This window comes from Nilaparvata lugens, chromosome 9, assembly GCF_014356525.2.
Source record: "Nilaparvata lugens isolate BPH chromosome 9, ASM1435652v1, whole genome shotgun sequence".
NCBI lineage: Eukaryota > Metazoa > Arthropoda > Insecta > Hemiptera > Delphacidae > Nilaparvata > Nilaparvata lugens.
The window spans coordinates 13,040,668-13,063,557 of record NC_052512.1 but is presented as its reverse complement, the minus strand read 5'-3'; the positions used below and the strand labels follow the sequence as shown (position 1 = coordinate 13,063,557).

Sequence of the window (22,890 nt, the reverse complement as noted above, 5' to 3'; positions counted from 1 at the left end):
AGCGATTTGCCTTTTCAATACATCTGAGGGCCCGTTTTTTTTGTTTTTTTTTTTAATTTTTAAGACTATCCAAATTTTGTTTAGATGAATTACCCCACACTACAATCGCATACCTTATTGTGATAAAAAATTTATAGTTGTTATATACAAAACAGTATAACATTATCTTACTCATATCCTAATTACTAGAGATTATTAAAGAATATGCTCAAAATGCTCAAAATGTCCACCCATAGAGGTGGACATACCTCAAAAATTATATACAATAGATAGATTGTACAATAAATTATATACTGAGGCAACACTAATTCGAGTCAACAGATAGTGTTGACTATCTCTAGTCAACAGATGCAGGTTGCACAGGTTGACAGGTTGCACAAAAGCCGATTAAATTTTAACCGTGAGAAATTTCACGAGAACCAATCAGAGAAGGCCTCTTTGATGAGACGGCTTCTCTGATTGGTTCTCGTGGAATCAATCACGATCAAAATTTATCCGGATTTTGTGAACCGGCACTCAGACTCTAACATTCCTTTATAGATAACAAAACTGCTGATCCTGAGGGAGATAGAGTACAAATCCAGTAAATATAGACATGATAGAATTGCAAAGCAAATTTTAGTTATGATTTTCTAATAGTATGTTGTGTGGATACAGAAAATAAGTCCAGAGCCAGTTTTTGCCCGGAAAATTTTCTTGTGCTGAATCCAGAGTGCCCCAATAACCTCCAATTTCCAATTAATCTTCCATTTGACAGCAATTTCCAACCAAAACCAGCCATCGGTCAAATAGAAGTCACTCACCTTTTTAGATGATGAATATTTGTATAAAATAAAATCATTGACAACTCCAAGGGCCGGTTTCCGAGCTCGGGATTTAGCTAAGTCCTAGACTTTAAACAGCTGGAGTCAGAAAATTGGCTTTCCAAAACGGGGCGTAGTCGCAGCTTTTATAACAGTAGTCGTAGTTTTTATTTTCTCATTTCTATAATTGGAAACGTTTTTCTTTGACGAAATTAGACATTCCTAAATAATTCAAAATAGCTGAAACTTTACACTATTTTCTCTTTATTTTATTTTGTGTTAAATTTTCTGGTTGTTCGTAATTTAATTCAAACGTGACTATGACAATGACTGCGACTACGCCCCGTTTTGGAAAACGGGGAGTTTTGAGTAACAATTTTTTCAATATTCAGGAAGAATTGATATTTCGACAAATTTCAACGATAACTTCTGATTGTCACCATTGATTAAATGAATCACAATCCCTCTAGGCGTATTTTTTTCTCTACAGCCTACCACCAATTAGACTATTCAAACTAAAAAAACACTTTCAGTGTGAAATGTATACACCCCGTGTCCCACGAAGAGGTTTACACGTTTAATTTTATAATATCGGGGCACCGAGCTTCGCTTGTTATTTATTTATTGATAAACAGAACACAATTCTTCAGAATGATTAGGGAAGGACTAACAGGCACAGCCCAAAACTGTTTCTTCCCCGAATTTTGATTTGTACACTATAATTGGTCCAAAATTATAGTGCTGATTAATTACACAGCTGATCTCCCACACAGGCACATGCATCTTCTGTTATCGACAGACGACGAAATTAACATATGTTTTTCCAAGGATTAATAATTATTATCCTTTTCATGTCCTTCAGAGATTTTTCCCAAGGATGAGACCTAGTGGAATCGAATTTTTATATCATAAACCTACTATTTTCCAAATTTGGTCAAAATCGTTAGAGCCGTTTTCGAGATCCGTTGGAGATAAATAACCATAAATAAATATAAATAACCAAATATAATATATAAATATAACTAACCAAATATTAAAATATATTCAGATGATATACAGAAATTGCTCGCTAAATATAATAGGGTTACGAGCCCATTCATGTACCGATTTTTTTTACATTTTTCACAGTTGAAAAATAGGTTCTAAGAATATTCTGGGAAAATTTCAGCTTCCTAACCTTCGTAGAAACAAAATGGTGGCATATTGAAAATTTACTATTAATGTTTTTAAAGTATCGTTCTTCAATATGCCGCCATTTTGTTTCTAGGAAGGTTAGGGATCTGAAATTTCCCCATAATATTTTTAGAACCTACTTTGTAAACTGTGCAAAATTTAAAAAAGTTCAGTACATGAATGGGCTCGTAATTAAAATCAAACGTGTAAACCACTTCGTGGGACATGGTGTATAGGTACACTTACCTTGACAAACAAATTACCAGGATTAAAAAATTTCCGAAAAATTTAGCTTTCATCATCATCACTATCTTCTTTCTCCTTAAATTGTTGTGATTTCGCACAAGTGCGATAAGTTCATGAGGACATGCTCATCAGAGTCACACGTTGTTTCAATCAATTCCAGTATTTCATATAGTGAGGTCCACGTTATAATGCCAGTGTTAGATTAGCAATGGTATTGCTATCATTGTCTATCATTCAAAAAAGCAATTTCCTGCTTTGCTCTGTTGCCAGATCGTCTTATCGTGATAAACAGAACACAATTCTTTAAAATGATTGGGGAATGACTAACAGGCACAGCCCAAAACGGTTTCTTCCCCGAATTTTGATTTATACACTATAAATAGTCCAGAAAGTAGGTTATGTTCCATACACTTGAATTCAGGTTCAATTTTCAGTCCAAACATTTAAACAAAAAGTTCTAATTTGAATTATTTACAAACCAAATTGAATAAAAAAATAACTCACTAATCACTTAAAATTGTCAAATAGTGAAAAACTTTGAAAATTATGATATACTCTAGTTTAGAATGATTATCATGTCATGTCAACAAATCAGATTATTTTGATCAAGTCGATTAAAATTTCTCGCTGATTGATTACACAGCTGGAAATAATTCTGTCTCTCTCCCACACACGCATCTTGTTTCGACAGACGACGAAATTATGTCCTTCAGCGAGTTTTCCCAGGGATGAGACCTAGTGCAATCGATTTTTTATATCATAAACCTACTATGTTCCAAATTTCGTGAAAATCGTTAGAGCCGTTTTCGAGATCCGTTGAACATAAATAACCAGATATAAAAATATAAACAGATTTACAGGAATTGCTCGCTTAATATAATAGGATTACATCTTATTATGTAAATTGATTATGAAATTATTGAAAAATATAATTTATTGCTTAATAAAATATAATTGATTATTTTAAATGAGAATGAACAGTTAATATTACATTAATAAACCGATATCAGCTACCGTTTATAGAAGGCATTGACACGACAGAGGTTCGGCAACGATTTTCTCCCATCTTTCTCTACTGCCATTATAACGTGGACCTCACTATATCGAAGGAGGGCGTGAAAAGATACCTCAAGGACCAAAGTTTGAATTTAATTGAACATGAGACAATACTAACCTTATTATCCACTTCATATTCATCCTCTGATTCCTTTTCATTTTCGTCATCCGATCCTCTCAGACTCTCTCCTGGTTCCTCTTCTTCCCATTCGTCGTCAGAATCCACATCATACTCGAATATTGTCTGAAACAAACAATTCATCATAATATCTATAATAAATAATTTCTTGTAGCACCTAGTTCAAGACTAATAAGCTATTCTATTTTGACTTAAATTGATAAGAATATTGTTTGTAAAGGTAAAACCCATTGGTCAAGGATTAAATTATATTGTGACAAATAGGCTTAGGGACAGGAAGGTACAGGGCAGGGGGTATGGGCGAATGTTCGAGGAGACGGAACAAAGGGCAGGAGTCACATTGTCTCCAGCTGAATGCGGCCAGCCACTCCCCCTCTCTGTTCCTCTCACTCCATCTCACTCACACCTATTCACCAGTAGAAGGTTTGGGACTTCTGGAGAATTCGAGAACATTCTCTGGTGCTTTACTGAGCTTGATTTGGAACAAGGGAACGTCTCTGGAACAGTCTAGAAAGTTCGCTGGTAGTATTAAAGAGTGACAACTTGGGACATGTGAGTCAGAGTTGATTATTGAGTTTATGGTGAAAGAATACAAGCGGCGTGTGAACGAAAAGTGAGTGTGTAGTGTTTTTGTCAAAGTGGACTCAGTGTTCGGTAAAGTTCGAAAGTGTGTTTATCTGTGGAAGTCAGTGTTATGCTAATCTTATGAGTAAGAGTAACGTTTGTTCTGTTAAAGTGTAAGTTAATGTTTACTGTGAATTAATGGACCGTTGATTGACTATTAGCTGATTGTACTGTAGTAAGTGATATTGAATTATTTAATAGTAAGTCCTATAATCAAATTTAAGTTTAGCAAACAACATTGTTATCTGTGTCTTTTCAACTGTTTAGTTTAGTCTGTGCCATCAAGTATTAAGTGAAAATCGTTTCAATAAATTACAGTATATTCTCATTTGTAGTTTCACTCAAATAAATCCTGAAGGAACCCTGTTGAAAACGTCACAATATTAATTTTATTTTTCACATAAAATAATACAGTATTCTGCTTTTGCACTTCCATTTGATCAATTTAGCACTAAACTAATTCGTGTGGCTTTCTGCGTTGAATTCCTTTTATTCCATGCACGTTGAGCAGCTGGATTAATAATAGTAAATTTTATTTCCATTAATATACAAATAAACAATCTAATCAATAAAATGTACACAATATTAAAAAATACAATATATAAAATTTTCTACAAATATAAATAAATTGCATTTTTTCGGAAATTAACCTACTCAACTATGGAAAACCCATGTTCTAGAGCAGGTGCAGTAGTAATACATTAAATTTAGAGTGGGGGTGCAAATACATTGGGTAAGTGAGCTCACATAATTATTGTTCGAAATTATGTTATCTATATTATGTCTTCCAGTTTTTAACGGCGCATTAAAATTTTCTTGAGTTTTCTATTATCTTGATGTGTAGAGGATTGCTTCCACGTTGATGAAGTCTTTCCTCATGTTTTTCTGTAAATCTTTGGATTTGTCGCCACTCCCAGGTCGCGGTGGAGATCAGAGTTCCTGATGTGCCAAGGAGCGTCTACACAACTTCTGAGTTATTTATTCTGGAAGCGCTGGATGATGTCGATATTGGATGGTCGGGTGCAGCCCCACAGTTGAATTCCATAGGTCCACACCGGCTTGAGAATCTGCTTATAGAGAAGCAATTTGTTATAATTTGACAACTTCGATGTCCTCCCAAGTAGCCAGAATATTTTCTTGAATTTTATGCCAAGTTGTTCTCTTTTCTTCTTCACATGCTCCTTCCTAAAAAGCTTCAAACCTAAGCTTGGCATCCAGCGTCATGCCTGGATACTTTGCGGTGTTGGAGTGGGGAACAATATCTATATATATAGAAGCGAAATGGCACTCACTCACTAACTCACTCACTCACTCACTCGCATAACTAAAAATCTACCGGACCAAAAACGCTCAAATTTGGTAGGTATGTTCAGTTGGCCCTTTAGAGGCGCACTAAGAAATCTTTTGGCAATATTTTAACTCTAAGGGTGGTTTTTAAGGGTTTAAAGTTCGTCTTTTAGCATGTATATTCTTCTTCTCCCAATCTCTTAATAATTATAATTGAAATTTCCATGATATCATATATCATATGTTACTATAGAGCTATAATCTAGATAGAGTACCTCTTCGAAACAGTTGTTAACTGGCAACTAAATTAATAATTTTGTCAGGTTGGCATTAAGTTGAGTTGACTTTGTTAGGTTGGCACCAAGTTGAAGATTCAAATGCATTTATCGCGGGAAAATTGATTGGGCACTGCTACTTCAATCCTGGGAGTATTATATTACTAGCCATCAGGCTCGCTTCGCTCGCCATATCCGTTTAGCCAGACGTTTAGTCTGGTTTCCCGACTGGATTGTCCTAACATATGATAAAAATGCTCAAATGAAAAATGCAGGCGAGCGAAGCGAGCCTGCTGATCTCATTCTTGGACGATCCAGTCGGGGGTCCAGGGGCGGAGCCCCCTGGCTAGACGGATATGGCGAGCGAAGCGAGCCTGACGGCTAGTCTATAATATAATAAAGGGAAGAACTGGCTTATACACGTACAGGATAGGAAATTCACGAATGACGCATCATCAGGTCTCATCTACTCATCAACTGATAACTTGAAATTCTACACATAGATTTTTGATTTACCGATAATGGTTGTAGGCTATCTTGAATTCTTCAATATTTCAGTCGGTCTAGTCTTTGATTAGACCCTTGCGGCACACGGGTTACCTGCTAGTATAAAATAAAGGATGAATAAAGCATATGGATGAATACATATTAACTATGCAAGTTAACCGAAACAAACAAAACTAGAAGTAATTAAAAACCTGAAGCTTCACGAGTACAGATTGAGACATTCATGAAGATGACAGCCCTCATGAAAAATAACTGGTGTTTTTTCTTCGTCATATTTTAATAGTTACTAAAATCCAAGCCATTTTGGACGCGTAGGTACTAAGTAACAGCCGTTTGATTAAGTCGATAGTTAGATATAACACATTCATGAAGATGACAGCCCTCATGAAAAATAACTGTGTTTTTTCTTCGTCATATTTTAATAGTTACTAAAATCCAAGCATTTTGGACGCGTAGGTACTAAGTAACAGCCGTTTGATTAAGTCGATAGTTAGATATAACACATTCATGAAGATGACAGCCCTCATGAAAAATAACTGGTGTTTTTTCTTCGTCATATTTTAATAGTTACTAAAATCCAAGCCATTTTGGACGCGTAGGTACTAACTAAGTAACAGCCGTTTGATTAAGTCGATAGTTAGATATAACACATTCATGAAGATGACAGCCCTCATGAAAAATAACTGGTGTTTTTTCTTCGTCATATTTTAATAGTTACTAAAATCCAAGCCATTTTGGACGCGTAGGTACTAACTAAGTAACAGCCGTTTGATTAAGTCGATAGTTAGATATAACACATTCATGAAGATGACAGCCCTCATGAAAAATAACTGGTGTTTTTTCTTCGTCATATTTTATAGTTACTAAAATCCAAGCCATTTGGATGTGTAGGTACTAACTAAGTAACAGCCGTTTGATTAAGTCGATAGTTAGATATAACACATTCATGAAGATGACAGGCATCATGAAAAATAACTGGTGTTTTTTCTTCGTCATATTTTAATAGTTACTAAAATTCAAGCCATTTTGGACGCGTAGGTACTAACTAAGTAACAGCCGTTTGTGTAAGTCGATAGTTAGATATACAGTCCGGGTCCTGTAGCTATGCCTTTCGGCGGAGGGTCACTAGACTACAATACTACCCGTTCAAAAATATCAACGTCCAGAAGCAACAGATGCTCTTTTGTATCTTCTCAAAAGCGACGTTTTGCATCCGAAAAGATACAAAAGGAGCTTTAATGTATCTTTCCTTAAGAAACAGATGCTCTTTTGTATCTTATCAAAATCAACGTGTTGCATCCGAAAAGATACACAAGGAGATTTTTGGAGTTACGTCCTTTTAGCACAACACAGCCTTCAAGCTTCTTTTAGCCACTTCCTTCAAGCTGACATTCGTTCAACATGCTCTTTCCATTGTTGATGATACGTTGCAACTCTCTCATTCATGTAGAATCTCTGTGTGTAGCTTCCTTCAAGAAGCTCTCTAGAGAGCTTTCTCCATCTAGGGATCTAGGGTCTCTAAAGTCTGATGTTTTTGCGAAGCCATGAATATTACCCCGCTAACCATACTTTGCCGATATGACGTTTCAAAGTCACGGAGGTAAAGCTATGGAACGCGTATTGTGAGTTATGTTCCATCACCCAATAGGTAGAGCTGAGCCAGCATTATGTATTGTTTATTGTAGTGTACCTTATTCAAGGCGGGAGCATTCAGTCTCCCGTGCTGTTGACTCAACAAATTAAATATAAAATTTACACTGTCTTCTGAAATGTTGTGGAACTTCTCCATGATGAGGCGAAAAGGTGATTACACAAATATTGTCAAATCCACAAAAAAAAGTTTTTTTAAACCACTGAAGATGATGCCAAGTATGGCGTTGACTCTTGAGTCTGGTTTTAGATGAGCTTATTTTTTTGGATTTGACAATATATGTGTAATCACTTTCTCACCACAAATAATAGTTATTTGTACATCTGGGGTGTAAAATACTGCTTCTTCTCCCTAAGCAGAATGTTTGATGCCCGAGGCGAAGCCGAGGCCAACATTTTCCCCGAGGGAGAAAAAGCATTTTTCACTCGTGATGTACACAACATTTTTCCTCCCCCTACATTTCATAAAAACTGCAAATAAAATAATTTTCAAAACATACTTGACAGGTGAAAATGTTATACAACTTACAACATAATCTAAAAATGAATATCTTTGAGCTCAGCTGCCAGCTGCGAGCCAGGCACTGCCGATAGCGGCGCTATCTATTGATAAAAGTTGTAACAATGAATTCAATAGGGGTATTCACAATGTTGTATTAGCCAGCTTAAGTGTAATTTGTTAACTCTGGATTGTGAACGCCCCATCTAAAACCAACTGCTATAAGCCAACTGCAATAGCGCTCCAAGCGGATAATGTTGTGTGAATCAAAGTTTATAACCTCACTTTTACTACCAAATATGACCAAAACAAATATGGCTGCCGTTTCAACAGAGTTGACTAGAGTTAGCGGACTCAAACCTACGCTATCTGCTATCTCGTTTGCTAATTTTTTCTAACGTACTACTATAGCATTGAGTTAACACAGACTTAGCAAATAGCAGGAGTTAGCGAATAGCTCGACTTAGCCAGCTAACTTCAACATTGTGAATATCCCTAGTAAGCTACAATGATAATTCTACATGGTTTCTCTTCTAAGCTTCGACCTTTCACCCTATTCCCAACGCATACAATGTAGAGATTCTTCCTAAGTTATTTAAATGGAGTTACTTTTAGTCCTTATGGAGTTTTCCGTTTTTTAGTCCCGAGAGCGAAAGTGACATTTTACAATTATGTTACAGAGAGTAAAGTAAGTACTTTAAACAGTAGGTGGAGGAAAAAATATTTTTTAAATACTATTTCAATTAACTTATTTTATATATAAGTTTTTTTATTTATTATTATTTATTTAAAATGCAAATTACACTAATATAATAACATTGGTAGATAAATAATAAGGTAGTCCTTGTGCTATTTTTCTTCCAAATTTATAGGTGATGACAAAGTCCAAGATAATGTTAGAATTTCACGTGTCCAATTTTTATAAAATGTTAGTCCAAAATAAATAAGAAAACTATATATTTTGAATTTACATGGTTTGAATTAATAAATTGATTTGAAATATTCTACTCAATTACCACTTGTAACATTCTACTCAATTTTTTCGCGAAAGCATATAGTTCCAAAATTTCTTGTATTCTGTTGTATTAATAGGAGAAGAGCATAGTCGGATTAACCAATATAAGGCGGCTGTGTAGTAGAGTAGTTCTAATAGCCCTCACAAATTGTCTGCACCTACCTTATCCAAATTGAAAGGTCGCCGAGCTCCAATTGTGGCACTTTTCTTTCGCCATGTTCCCCAATAGGGGGGTCGTCTATTCTCATCAAACTGCAGAAGTTTTGCTTTAAAGCGTTTTGCTTTCTTCTCTTTGTGAACTTCTTTGCTGGTGTTCTCATGTCCATTCTCTTCATTCACTTCGGCCTCTAACAAAGAAAAATAATCACATACAGGTTAATAAAGGTTATTCAAATGTAATCTATACTATAATAAAGGAAAGAACTGACTTACACACGTACGGGGGGATTAGGAGAATTATGTTTAATGCATCATCATTAAACGTCTGAACTACACAACTGATTTACTTGGAATTTTGCATATAGATTCTTAATCATCCGAGGATGGCTATAGGCCTATTTTCAATTATCCAAGATTTCATTATGTCAAGTTCTCAGTTTGTCAGGTGGAGACAAATGACCCTTGTGGAGCCTGCTAGTACTGTATAAAATAAATGAATACAGGATTAACCTATAGTCACGTGCAGACTTATGCACCACGAGCACTGTCATTCACCTTTCATCAGCTGATGCTATTCTTATTATATTTGTACAGAAACAGTACGATATAATAAGCTTAGCATTAGCTGATGAAAAGTGAAATGCGCGTGTTCGTGTCGCATAAGTCTGTACGCAACTTTATGTAAGCAAATTATAGTAAGTTTAATTCTGAATTTGTAAACTAGGCTATGTTTATAGAATGCATGTAGTAACTTCAGCACAAGCAGGTAATGTTTTCTATTTCTCAATTATTCTTCTTTAAATTATTACTAGCAAGAGCCCGTGCTCCTCAAGGATCTATTTTAAAACTTGACAACCTGAAATTTGACGTGATGAAATTTTGAAGAATTGAAAATAGGCCTATAACCATCCTTGGTTAATTAATAATCTATATGCAAAATTTCAAGTTAATTAGTCCAGTAGTTCAGACGTGATGATGCGTCATACATAATTTTTCTATCCCGTACGTGTATAAACCAGCTTTTTAACTTATTATAGATATAGTTAACGACATAACGACTGCAAGAGATAGGAATGTGGAACAGAATAGTGGTGAAACTATGATAGCGCCATAAGTGTCTCAAACACAATAGAAGGTACTACATGAACTTTCTGAAAGTGATTTGAGAAAAAAAATCTGGTGTGGCGGACTCACACAACTTTCCTTGCCGTTAAGAAAATTGATCGCTAGTGTTCCCGCGCATCTCAAGTCTACTACTATTCAAAGATCTGAGCCAGCTGGTGACAGTACAATAACGCTGGAAACACACGAGGTCTGCTATCTCTTCATAGTGAATGATTTAATAGAATCAACAGTTTGCAATTGAAATTATCACATTTTCTCGAATTTCGAGCTTGTTTTCAATTTTAGGTGAAAATGTTACGGAACATTAATTGTAGAGATTTTCATGCTCAATCTTTTCCACTTAAATTTTTTTGTTTGAATTGTATCTGAAGCCTAATAATTGGGAATATAATATCTAACTTTCCATAGATGGGGCGGAGCTCCTGAAATTTTTACAGATATGGGACTTATGGCAGTTGATAGAGCTTATTAATTACTAATTTAGGTATGAATTTGATCAAAATCGTTGGAGCCGTTTTCGAGAAAATCGCGAAAACCCCTGTTTTTGACAACATTTTCGCCATTTTAGCCGCCATATTTAATTGAATTTGATCGAAATTGTTCGTGTCGGATCCTTATATTGTAAGGACCTTAAGTTCCAAATTTCAAGTCATTCCGTTAATTGGAAGATGAGATATCGTGTACACACACACACACACTCACACACATACACACACACACACACACACAAAAACCACTTTTTTGGACTCAGGGGAACTTGAAACGTATAGAAATTTACAAATTGGGGTACCTTAATTTTTTTCGGAAAGCAATACTTTCCTTTCCTATGGTAATAGGGCAAGGAAAGTAAAATTGTTGAAACAACAGAACTAAAAGTAGTCAACCTTATCATTCTACCTCCATTTAGAGAGGCTTTTGTTTGAGCCGAATGTAAATCTATATAAATAAAAATGAATGTCTGTTTGTATGTTTGTTTGTTCCCTATAGACTTGAAAACTACTTGACATAACGGCATGAAACTTTTGGAATATGTTGTGTGAATATTGGGGATGGTTTCTGAAAAGAAATTTTTCCCCTATCATTGAGAAACTGGAAAATGTTGGGAAAAAATTATTCACCTCATGAAAGAGAGTTATTCATATTGCATTCATTAATTAGGTACTGAAGATTGACAGAATAATTTACTTTTTTGAATTTAGCTTAGCTTATATTCATCCTAAAATGGAAGATGGTAAGAATATGGAATTCAGTGTGATTCATTGTACATTGCATATTTCCTGAACGATCTATTGACAATCAACAACTATGAAAACATCGAATTCATCTTTGAAACACTGATTTAACCTATATATATATATATTTTTTTTTTTTTAATTCAACACTTTACTGATAGATATTACTACCAATTGATTGAGAAGAATATGTTTTCTTAATGAATGCTGCATGACTAAGCACATAAGAAAGTCCGTATTAAGATGTAAATGACAATATTGCTTGTCAGATAAATGTCATGATTTACCAAATAAAGTCAAGTGTGACATGAGATACAGTGTCAAGTGTGACATGAGTCAAGTGTGACATGATTGGCATTTTGGCGGTACAAAGTTCGTCGGGTAAGCTATTTATAAATAAAGCTTTATTATTAATAGTCAACGCTGAAAAAAGACAGGCTCAATCACCAGGAATACTATAAATTCTATGAGGGACCAGTAAGCCATTAATTTTCAGTAGTTCAATCACTTCCATTACGGACACTGGATACATTATGGACAATCAATACGTACGAAATTTATTAGCCACAGAATAAAAAACTTTTGATTGCAGTAGTGACCACGACTACAACAATATGAATAACCATTTGGATCAAATTTAAGGAGTTACTCACATCTCTCATCAACTCGTACTTTTTATTCACAAAATATTAACGAATATATATTTAAGTTATATTGAATGAACTCACAAATAGTACTCAAATTTGTCTTTTTCTGGCCGTGCTACAAATAAATGTAGGTATATGTTTGTAATGTTGTTGTCTATTAAGAAAGTTTTCAATGTGATTTTTGATAGCAATAACATTTGAATTTCAAAAAAGAATTATCAACAAACTCCTAACCAAAGAAAATCTATGTGCTCTTTTCTAATCGGAATGTATGAGACTCCATATACAGCTGATAGAAGGCGCAAACCGAACTGGCCTAGCATACAACAATGGAATACACACGTGGCAAGCTCGCGCTCTCAACGCAAAATTAATTTGATCAGCTGATTAATAAAATTATTTCAAGCTTTCCAATGATTACAACTTATGTTAAGGTGCGTACAGATATACGCGCCGCGAACATGAGCAATTCACCTTTAATCAGCTGATGCCAAGATTTTTATAACTGTATCTTACAGTTTCTGTTAAAATACAGATATAGTCGTCAGCTGATTAAAAGTGAATTGCTCATGTTCGCGGCGCGTATATCTGTACGCACCTTTAGAATATCATGTGTCAATGTGTCAATATCAGGCTCAAAAGGAGGAAACCGTTTGAACTAGTGTAGTGCTTGTTCAAGTAGTGTCCAGTAAAAGAGCAGAGCAGTGATTGAGTGAATCTAGCTTCTATAGTGCAGTCAATAAGTGTACATATTAATTAAACAATAGCAGTAAGAGTTCCTAATGAGAAATTTACTGTTCAATTTTTCAAGTAGTAATTTAGGATAGAAAAAATTAGCTCATTAGTCTTTAGACTAGATGGCTATAGTATTGACCAATAGAAAAAAGAATGTGTCAATTATCTCAGTTCTATATGGCGTTCACCTTACTATGTTCATGACCTTACTTAATAGGATCCTTTTTCATCCTTTGAAACCCTTAGAGGCAAAATATCTCGAAATCCGTTCTTAGTGCGCGTCTATCATGTTTGAAGAATATATGTGCAAAGTTTTAAGTCTGTAGGCCAATTAGTTTGACCTGTAGTGTGATTTTACATCAACATTTTCGAAAAATGCCCTCTCCTGAACCCCCTTGTGCTCCTGAGCAGAATTTTTCTACAGTCCAATTATTTCGTAGCTGAGCAAAAGAGTTCCTTATGACTTTGCTGTGAAATGAACGGTTAAAAAGTAAAAAAATTGTAGGGGCCCAGCTCCCTCAGGGGGCAAATTTTTGAAAATCCTTTCTTAGTGGATATTTTGAGGCTACCATAAACAATTGTGCAAAATTTTAAGTTTTTAGGCTCAGTAGTTTGGGCTGTGGTGTGATTTCAGTCTGTCGGGGCTTAGCCTTTTATAGATATAGATTACAAAAAATAGTGTTCTTGGGCGTGAATGTCTACTGCAGTGCTCGAATAAAATTCTAGTCTCGACTAACGCCTCGACAGGAAACATCATTCTCGCCTGTTAGAGGCCCTTCCCGTCCATGTGATGTAAGATACTATTTCCTATATTATCGATATAATCATCGATTGTTTATCGATGTATACAGGTTATGTTGTATGTTGATGTGTTGCAAATTGCAAGTGCACAACTGACCAATTATGATGACTTCGTCATCGCTCTCGTCGGCTCGCGGCCAGGTCCTCTCACTAGTCATGGGGGTGTGCCGCTTCGACTTGAGCCGGTCTATGTACAGCTGACTGCTGGCCTCACTCTGACTGGCCAGCTGACTGTCCAGTGTCGACTTGCTCGCCTCGTCCAGGCTGCGTCGACACATCGAGCTCAGGCGCATGTCACCTTTAACCTGCCAAAACAGACGCGCAATGTTATTACACCATTTATTCATTTTTCAAAGGCAACTCTCTAAGGGTACAAACACACTGAAAGCGGAGCGTGGCGTAGCGTGGTCAGAACGTTCATGATACATACAGGAAGCGTCTGAGCGTCAAGCGTCAAGGGCCTAGAAAATTACGTTGTCTAGTTTGAACAGACATGACTTACTTAAAGTATTGAATATTAGCTAAGCCTTCTAGGACAGAGTGGGCTAGTGAAATTAACTTAAATCGTCGACTATTTGTTGAGTTTACCATCTGTTTAACGTGTTAAGAGAGCATGAGTCCCGATTTTTTAGTACATGCGAATGTCAACTTCAACCTTTGATTATATTTTGACGAGAGTGAATCCTGATTTGGAAAAACAAGTCACTAATTGGAGGAATCCAATATCTGCTGAAGAAAGACTCTTGTAATAGGTAACCATTTCATAGAAATATGAATGGAATGGATTAGAATAGACTTACTTTTGATTTCAAAGTGCAATCGATTGATGATTTCTTTTGAATAATCAAATAATACACATTACAGGGGAATTTGGGCAAAAACTATTTAATTAATATACTAGTGTACTAGATGGTGGGAAAATGTAGTAGAACAAGGGCATCATTATTTACAAGACGAGACCACTAGTATGTACATTAGTTGGGCACTCGCACGTTGACGCTTTGACGCTCCGCTTGTAGACGCTCCAAAATTTAAACCAGCTTGTTCCAAAGTTAGACGCCACACTCCGCTCCGCTCTGCGAGTAGACGCTTCCAGTGTGTTTCAGCTCATTACTTAACATTATATTGTTCCGACGCTCCACAATGCCACGCTCCGCTCCGCTCCGCTTTCAGTGTGGTTGTACCCTAAGAGTATTTCAAGCCCAGGTGAAAATGAGGGATGAATGACGATGCCGCACAAACGCTTCCATTTGTAATGATTCAATGAATGAATGAAAGAGAGATGATGAAATGAGCTTTAGGCAAATTTCAGTTCACTTAGACAAATATTGCATACAGATTACAGGACTCACTTACAGTCTGGGTCCTGTAGTTTTGCCTATCGGCGGAGGGCCACCACACTGCAAAACTAACCGTTTAAAAACATCCAACATTTTTGAAAATGTATCTATCCATAAGCAACAGGTTAGGTTAGGTTAGGTTAGGTTATTGCAATACGCTCTTTTGTATCAATCAATCAATCAAACATTTATATTCAAAACATACATGAAAACGTCAAAACTAAAACTAACAAGGCTAAACGGATGAAGTGACAATTTAGAATTAATTTTTTTACAGTAAACTCGCTTATACTGTAGCATGCTTAATCAATCAAATATTCTCTCAACAATTCTCAAAAGCAACGTGTTGCATCCGAAAAAAATACAAAAGGAGCTCTAATGTATCTTTCCATATGTAACAGATGCTCTTTTGTATCTTCTCAAAAGCAACGTGTTACATCCGAGAAGATACAAAAGGAGCAGTAATGTATCTTTCCATAAACAAAATATACTCTTTTGTATATTCTCCAAAAGCATCCGAAAAGATACACAAGTAAATTCAATGTATCTTTCCATAAGCAACAGATGCTCTTTTGTATCTTCTCAAAAGCAGTGTGTTGCATCCGAAAAGATACACAAAAAGCTTTCTGCAGTTACTTCCTTTCAGCACAACACAGTCTATCAGCTGACATTTGTTCAAAATGCTCTTTCCATTGTTGGTGATAAGTTGTCAACCTCTCATTCATAAATTAAAGAATCTCTGTGTGTAGGGAGCTTCCTCCATCTAGGGATCTAGGGTCTCTAAAGGCTGATGTTTTTGCAAAGCCGTGAATATTACCACGTAAACCATACCTTGCCTATATGTAATTTTAAAGTCACCGAGGCTAAGCTATGGGACGCATACTGTATATGAACGAGTTTTAAGGAGAATGATTAAATTAAAAACAGAATTGTTCTCTTCTTCTTCTTTCATTTAAGGTTTAGGTTGCCTTGTCTGTTCAGACTCACAACAGTAGCTTATATCTAATCTACTGCAATACATTATTTTTTCATAGAATTAAAATGAAAAAAATGTTTGCTATCCCCATATTTTATATTTCATTGCCATCTTTTCCGAGGTCTACCTATATCTCTTTTTCCTATGGGGTGGTAGTTTAGAATTTTCAAGGGAATCCTCTCTATTGGTATTATGTTGACATGCTCTCTCCACTGGTTGCAATGATATAACCTTTTCATTCGTGTTGAAGGCACTCAGATCTTGTCTTATATCGTCATTTCTCATGTGGTCCCGCCGGTCACAACCCTTTGTTCTGCGAAGGAATCTCATTTCTGCTGCCTGCACCCTGCTCTCTAGACGTTTTGTTGTGACCCATGATTCACTTCCGTATAGAAGAACAGGGACAGCCATCACTCTGTAAAACTTCATGAGTGTTTCTTTCTCGCTTTCTTGCTAAGGGTCCTACTGATGTTTCCACATATTGATTGGAATTTAGCTATTTTTCACAATCCAATTCGTCTACAAAACAAATTAAGGCTGTGCAAAGGCTAAAAATGAACTTTCTACTGGTGGTATTTTTCAAAGTTTTTTGATTTGTATATCATCAAGCTATTAAAATGAAAAAGTTTTCTCAGGCATTTTTTTTCAATCATTACTTTTGGAGATATGAGGGCCTATATTTAAATTCGGTAAAAGATTAATCAATGAGATTTAGAGAATAAATTCTTCATGATATTTTTGATTGAATAAAAAAATTTTTTTCGGAAATATCAATTTTTGAGAAAGTTATTCAATTTACTAAAAATGACCAGAAATAGATTTTAGTTGAGTTATTTTTGGTAAATTGAATAACTTTCTCCAAAATTTAAACCAGCTTGTTCCAAAGTTAGACGCCACACTCCGCTCCGCTCTGCGAGTAGACGCTTCCAGTGTGTTTCAGCTCATTACTTAACATTATATTGTTCCGACGCTCCACAATGCCACGCTCCGCTCCGCTCCGCTTTCAGTGTGGTTGTACCCTAAGAGTATTTCAAGCCCAGGTGAAAATGAGGGATGAATGACGATGCCGCACAAACGCTTCCATTTGTAATGATTCAATGAATGAATGAAAGAGAGATGATGAAATGAGCTCTGAGAACGAGCACCCAGCAGATTCAATATGAGAGTGAAATAGAACCCGAATCACCTGACAAATACATAATAAGAACCCACTTGCTAATCACTTCTATCTAGTCAAAAATAATACCATTCATACCCCATTAACAGATTTAGTTAGTCTACTTAGTTTTAGGCAAATTTCAGTTCACTTAGATAAATATTGCATACAGATTACAGGACTCACTTACAGTCTGGGTCCTGTAGTTTTGCCTATCGGCGGAGGGCCACCACACTGCAAAACTAACCGTTTAAAAACATCCAACATTTTTGAAAATGTATCTATCCATAAGCAACAGGTTAGGTTAGGTTAGGTCCAACATTTTTGAAAATGTATCTTTCCATAAGCAACAGGTTAGGTTAGGTTAGGTTAGGTTATTGCAATACGCTCTTTTGTATCAATCAATCAATCAAACATTTATATTCAAAACATACATGAAAACGTCAAAACTAAAACTAACAAGGCTAAACGGATGAAGTGACAATAATTTAGAATTATTTTTTTTACAGTAAACTCGCTTATACTGTAGCATGCTTAATCAATAAAATATTCTCAAAAGCAACGTGTTGCATCCGAAAAAAATACAAAAGGAGCTCTAATGTATCTTTCCATATGTAACAGATGCTCTTTTGTATCTTCTCAAAAGCAACGTGTTACATCCGAAAAGATACAAAAGGAGCAGTAATGTATCTTTCCATAAACAAAATATACTCTTTTGTATATTCTCCAAAAGCATCCGAAAAGATACACAAGTAGCTTCAATGTATCTTTCCATAAGCAACAGATGCTCTTTTGTATCTTCTCAAAAGCAGCGTGTTGCATCCGAAAAGATACACAAAAAGCTTTCTGCAGTTACTTCCTTTCAGCACAACACAGTCTATCAGCTGACATTTGTTCAAAATGCTCTCTCCATTGTTGGTGATAAGTTGTCAACCTCTCATTCATAAATTAAAGAATCTCTGTGTGTAGGGAGCTTCCTCCATCTAGGGATCTAGGGTCTCTGAAGGCTGATGTTTTTGCAAAGCCGTGAATATTACCACGTAAACCATACATTGCCTATATGTCGTTTTAAAGTCACCGAGGCCAAGCTACGGGACGTATACTGTATATGAACGAGTTTTAAGGAGAATGATTAAATTAAAAACAGAATTGTTCTCTTCTTCTTCCATTCAAGGTTTAGGTTGCCTTGTCTGTTCAGACTCACAACAGGAGCTTATATCTAATCTACTGCAATACATTATTATTTCATAGAATTAAAATGAAAAAAAAAATGTTTGCTATCCCATATTTTATATTTCATTGCCATCTTTTCCGAGGTCTACCTATATCTCTTTTTCCTATGGGGTGGTAGTTTAGAATTTTCAAGGGAATCCTCTCTATTGGCATTATGTTGACATGCTCTCTCCACTGGTTGCAATATGATATAACCTTTTCATTCATGTTGAAGGCACCCAGATCTTGTTTTATATCGTCATTTCTCATGTGGTCCCGCCGGTCACAGCCCTTTGTTCTGCGGAGGAATCTCATTTCTGCTGCCTGCACCCTGCTCTCTAGACGTATTGTTGTGACCCATGATTCACTTCCGTATAGAAGAACAGGGACAGCCATCACTCTGTAAAACTTCATGAGTGTTTCTTTCTCGCTGTCTTGCTAAGGGTCCTACTGATGTTCCCACATATTGATTGGAATTTAGCTATTTTTCACAATCCAATTCGTCTACAAAACAAATTAAGGCTGTGCAAAGGCTAAAAATGAACTTTCTACTGGTGGTATTTTTCAAAGTTTTTCGATTTGTATATCATCAAGCTATTAAAATGAAAAAGTTTTCTCAGGATTTTTTTTCAATCATTACTTTTGGAGATATGAGCGCCTATATTTTAAATTTTTGGGACAGAACATTTCAAATTCGGTAAAAGATTAATCAATGAGATTTGGAGAATAAATTCTCCATGATATTTTTGATTGAATAAAACATTTTTTTCGGAAATATCAATTTTTGAGAAAGTTATTCAATTTACTAAAAATGACCAGAAATAGATTTTAGTTGAGTTATTTTTGGTAAATTAAATAACTTTCTCAAAAATTTACATTTCCGAAATTTTTTTGTTTCGATCAATCACCAATCCCATGAAGAATTTATCCTCCAAATCACATTGATTAATCTCTTACCAAATTTGAAATGTTCTGTCCCAAAAATTTAAACTTTAGGCGCTCATATCTCCAAAAATAATGATTGGAAAAAATTCCTGAGAAAACTTTTTCATTTTGATAGCTTGATGATATACAAATCCAAAAACTTTGAAAAATATCACCAGTAGAAAGTTTATTTTTAGCCTTTGCACAGCCTCAATACAGAATTGTTTCAACTTATAACTAGATGATTATAACTCACCTCGAAAGGCATGAACTTCTCCACGCCGTCGACTTCCATTTCAACATCGGTTTCCTCAGCTGGAGTCGACGATTCCTTGGGCTTGAAGAAGCTGGCAAACGCTTCCGCCGCTTTGCGCTTCTCAGCGTCCTTCTTCCGTTTCTCCTCCTCCTTCGCTTCGTCACGCTTCCTCCTCTCCTCCTCCCTTGCTTCGTTCTGCTTCTTCTTCTCCTCCTCTTTCAGTCGTTTTGCTTCATTCTTTTGTCTGCAAACAACAGGCAATCTTTCGTTTATGCATCGTAAGATAAATCAAATAAAAAGCAATCAATAATTTGAAATTATTATATCGTACTAGCCTGCCCGGCGAACTTCGTACCGCCAAAAAGTCAATGTATCTCATGTCACACTTGACTTTATTTGGTGAATCATGAAATTTATCTGACAATCAATATTTTCATTCACACCTCAAATGGCGGCCATTTGAAGTTTTTGATGGCAAATTTCAAGAAAACCGTTCACGTTACAGAAAATTTACAAGAGACAAAAAAGTTAGCAAATTTCATCATGATTTCAATTATACCTTATTTATTTAGATTGGTCTAAGAATAAAAGAGAAATTAATTGTTTTCGTACTGCATGCATGACCGACCACTTTTCACCATTCAAACATCAATTTTTAATTCAAATTGTATTTAAAGGTGCGTACAGATACACGCGCCTCGAACACGCTCCGCACTCGCTCCGATCATGAACGTTACGCCAGATGTTACACAAGGGATCGCTAGAGGTTCGAAATATGTTCGAAGAATGATCGCGCGCTTGTCGTATTGTTGACTTCGCTACAACCTAACCTCACAAATGTGAAACATTCAATCCAGCTGATCGGGTGACAAAACTAAATGGAATATTCTGACCAGGGGATTGCTGGGTAGCATAATAATACATTATGTTTATTAATTATGTTCATATAATAAATATTGATGATAATTATTGTTTGTTGCATTTATGTTGATGTTTTATTACAAAAAAAGCTATGTCTGTCAATGTTTTGATAGGTGAAAGGAGTGGTTGGGTGTTTGACTTCTTTCTTCTGAATTATAATATGCTGATACCTATTATTATAATTTTTTTCATTATTATAGATTATTCAATTTTTAATTAATTAATCATTAATTTTGGTAATTTTATATGCTAACACAAGAGATCGTAACTGATCCAACAAAAACGTTAACCGCGCATGCACAACTATTGGTTAGTTCGATTTAGGAACTTGCCAAGCTCAAGCTCTGTTCACGTTCCACTTTTGCTCCACCTGCGATCATCAATCGATCTTCTCGAGTGACGTTCGATTGCAGAGCAGAGCGAAAGTCTTTACGCACCTTAAGATGACACTTTGATACTAGGTGGCTCCATATGGCCATACAACTGATTTTACAATGTTTTCAGATACTCTTGTTTGTTTTGTAAAAGTATGATTGTACGAAAAGAATTAATTTCTGTGTTATTCTTCGACCAATCTTTATAAATCTTGATAAAATTTGCTAACTTTTTTGTATCGTGTAAACTTCTGTGAAGAGAACGGTTTTCGTGAAATTTGCCATCCAACATTTAAAATGATCGCCATTTTGGAAATGCACATCGAAAATTTTGTATATTATTTTGAAGTTGAATTTTCATAGCATAAATATTCATGCCAAATTTCAGATCCATACAACATTTCGTTCATGAGATAAAAATGGCAGCTATAAGGATAACCGGTGAGTTTTGGACACTTGAAATACGACATTTGTAGTCTCCTATCATCCAGGAACAATACCCTAAAATGTTCGACACTACTTCTGAAATATGCTGTATATAGATTTACAATATACTAATTGATCAATATACAGAGTTAATAGAGTGCTCGCGTAGCAGCCTAGAGATCCCTGGTTCAAACCCGCACATAACCAAAAGTTTTTGCTAAGGTCACTCCCGTATTATCGAATGGACACGTTAAACTGTCGGTCCCGGCTGAAGTATGACAGTCGTAAGGCCCATTGACGGCTTGAATGCTATTATATTCTGGCGATGTGGGACCTTCCCTCAAGGGACTCCCCACCAACAAAAGCCATACGAACTTGCTTTTTACAATATACTGTAGAAGGCGGTGGAAGGGTGGAAAAAGAAAAGTGACAATAACGCGGCTTTATCATTTCCACTGACTTTGAACGTGAATCTCATTATAAAGGTGGCACCACTGATACAGCTGTGATGACATTTGATCGTTGAAGTATATTTGAACGAAAAGTGTTTCTATATTTTGGAAATTCGAAATATATACTTAGTATTGAATTATTCAAAAAATGTAATTAGTTATTTTATTTAAATTAGTTAAACATCTCTCATTATCATCCGCTTCATTACCCACGCACAAGTCTAGAGCTCATTTAGGCATCACCCTCAGCAAAAAAAGTTTTGAATTATTCAGTTTGGGTTCAATTTGATAAAACTGAATAAAGACTTGATTCAGATCGATATTTGAACTTGATTTTGAGACCATGAATCAGTTTCCGGAAATCAGTTTACATATAAATAGAAATACTGAGATTTTGATTTCTATTTATATTACAAGTAGCCCTATACAGAAAAGAAACAATCAGTTTACATACTTGAATTATTTTGAAAGTATTTTCATAACACTGTATTTGCTTCTGGCATGACCCGTATAGGAATCTACCGATCGCGCCCAGCGGTCAGAATGTGTTTGGCCACTCACATGTTGAACGTAACAAAGTGAACGTCAGTGACGTCATCACGAGTGATGCCATTTCGCTCTCACTAGCAGCCGACATTACGTTCCACAACTGGAGGAGCGAAATAAATTCACTACAGTATCCTAAGGATGCTTCAAGCAAAACACTACTGTATTATGAAAACATAAATTAGCCTAGTTTTAATCTAATGTTTTGAATTTTCATTTCTGAATTTGATTTAATGACAGAGACAATGTTGGTGATAGATATGGATATTTTTTTGAAAACTTAAAACCTTCAACCACTAATAATTTTGAACCTCTGTCACTCAGCATAGCAAAC

General features: G+C 35.7%; 1 protein-coding gene across 1 annotated transcript in view; it reads right to left on the bottom strand.

Annotated features, from left to right (window-relative positions):
- LOC111064358 (chromatin assembly factor 1 subunit A-A) overlaps window positions 1-22,890 on the bottom strand; it is a 54,927-nt gene that overhangs the window by 20,217 nt on the left and 11,820 nt on the right. The window contains exons 7-10 of the mRNA XM_022352074.2: window positions 19,838-20,081; window positions 14,071-14,278; window positions 9,437-9,621; window positions 3,397-3,522 (exon numbers count right to left, since the gene is read on the bottom strand). Coding sequence (XP_022207766.2) covers window positions 3,397-3,522; window positions 9,437-9,621; window positions 14,071-14,278; window positions 19,838-20,081 — 763 coding nt within the window. The remainder of the gene's footprint in view (window positions 1-3,396; window positions 3,523-9,436; window positions 9,622-14,070; window positions 14,279-19,837; window positions 20,082-22,890) is intronic.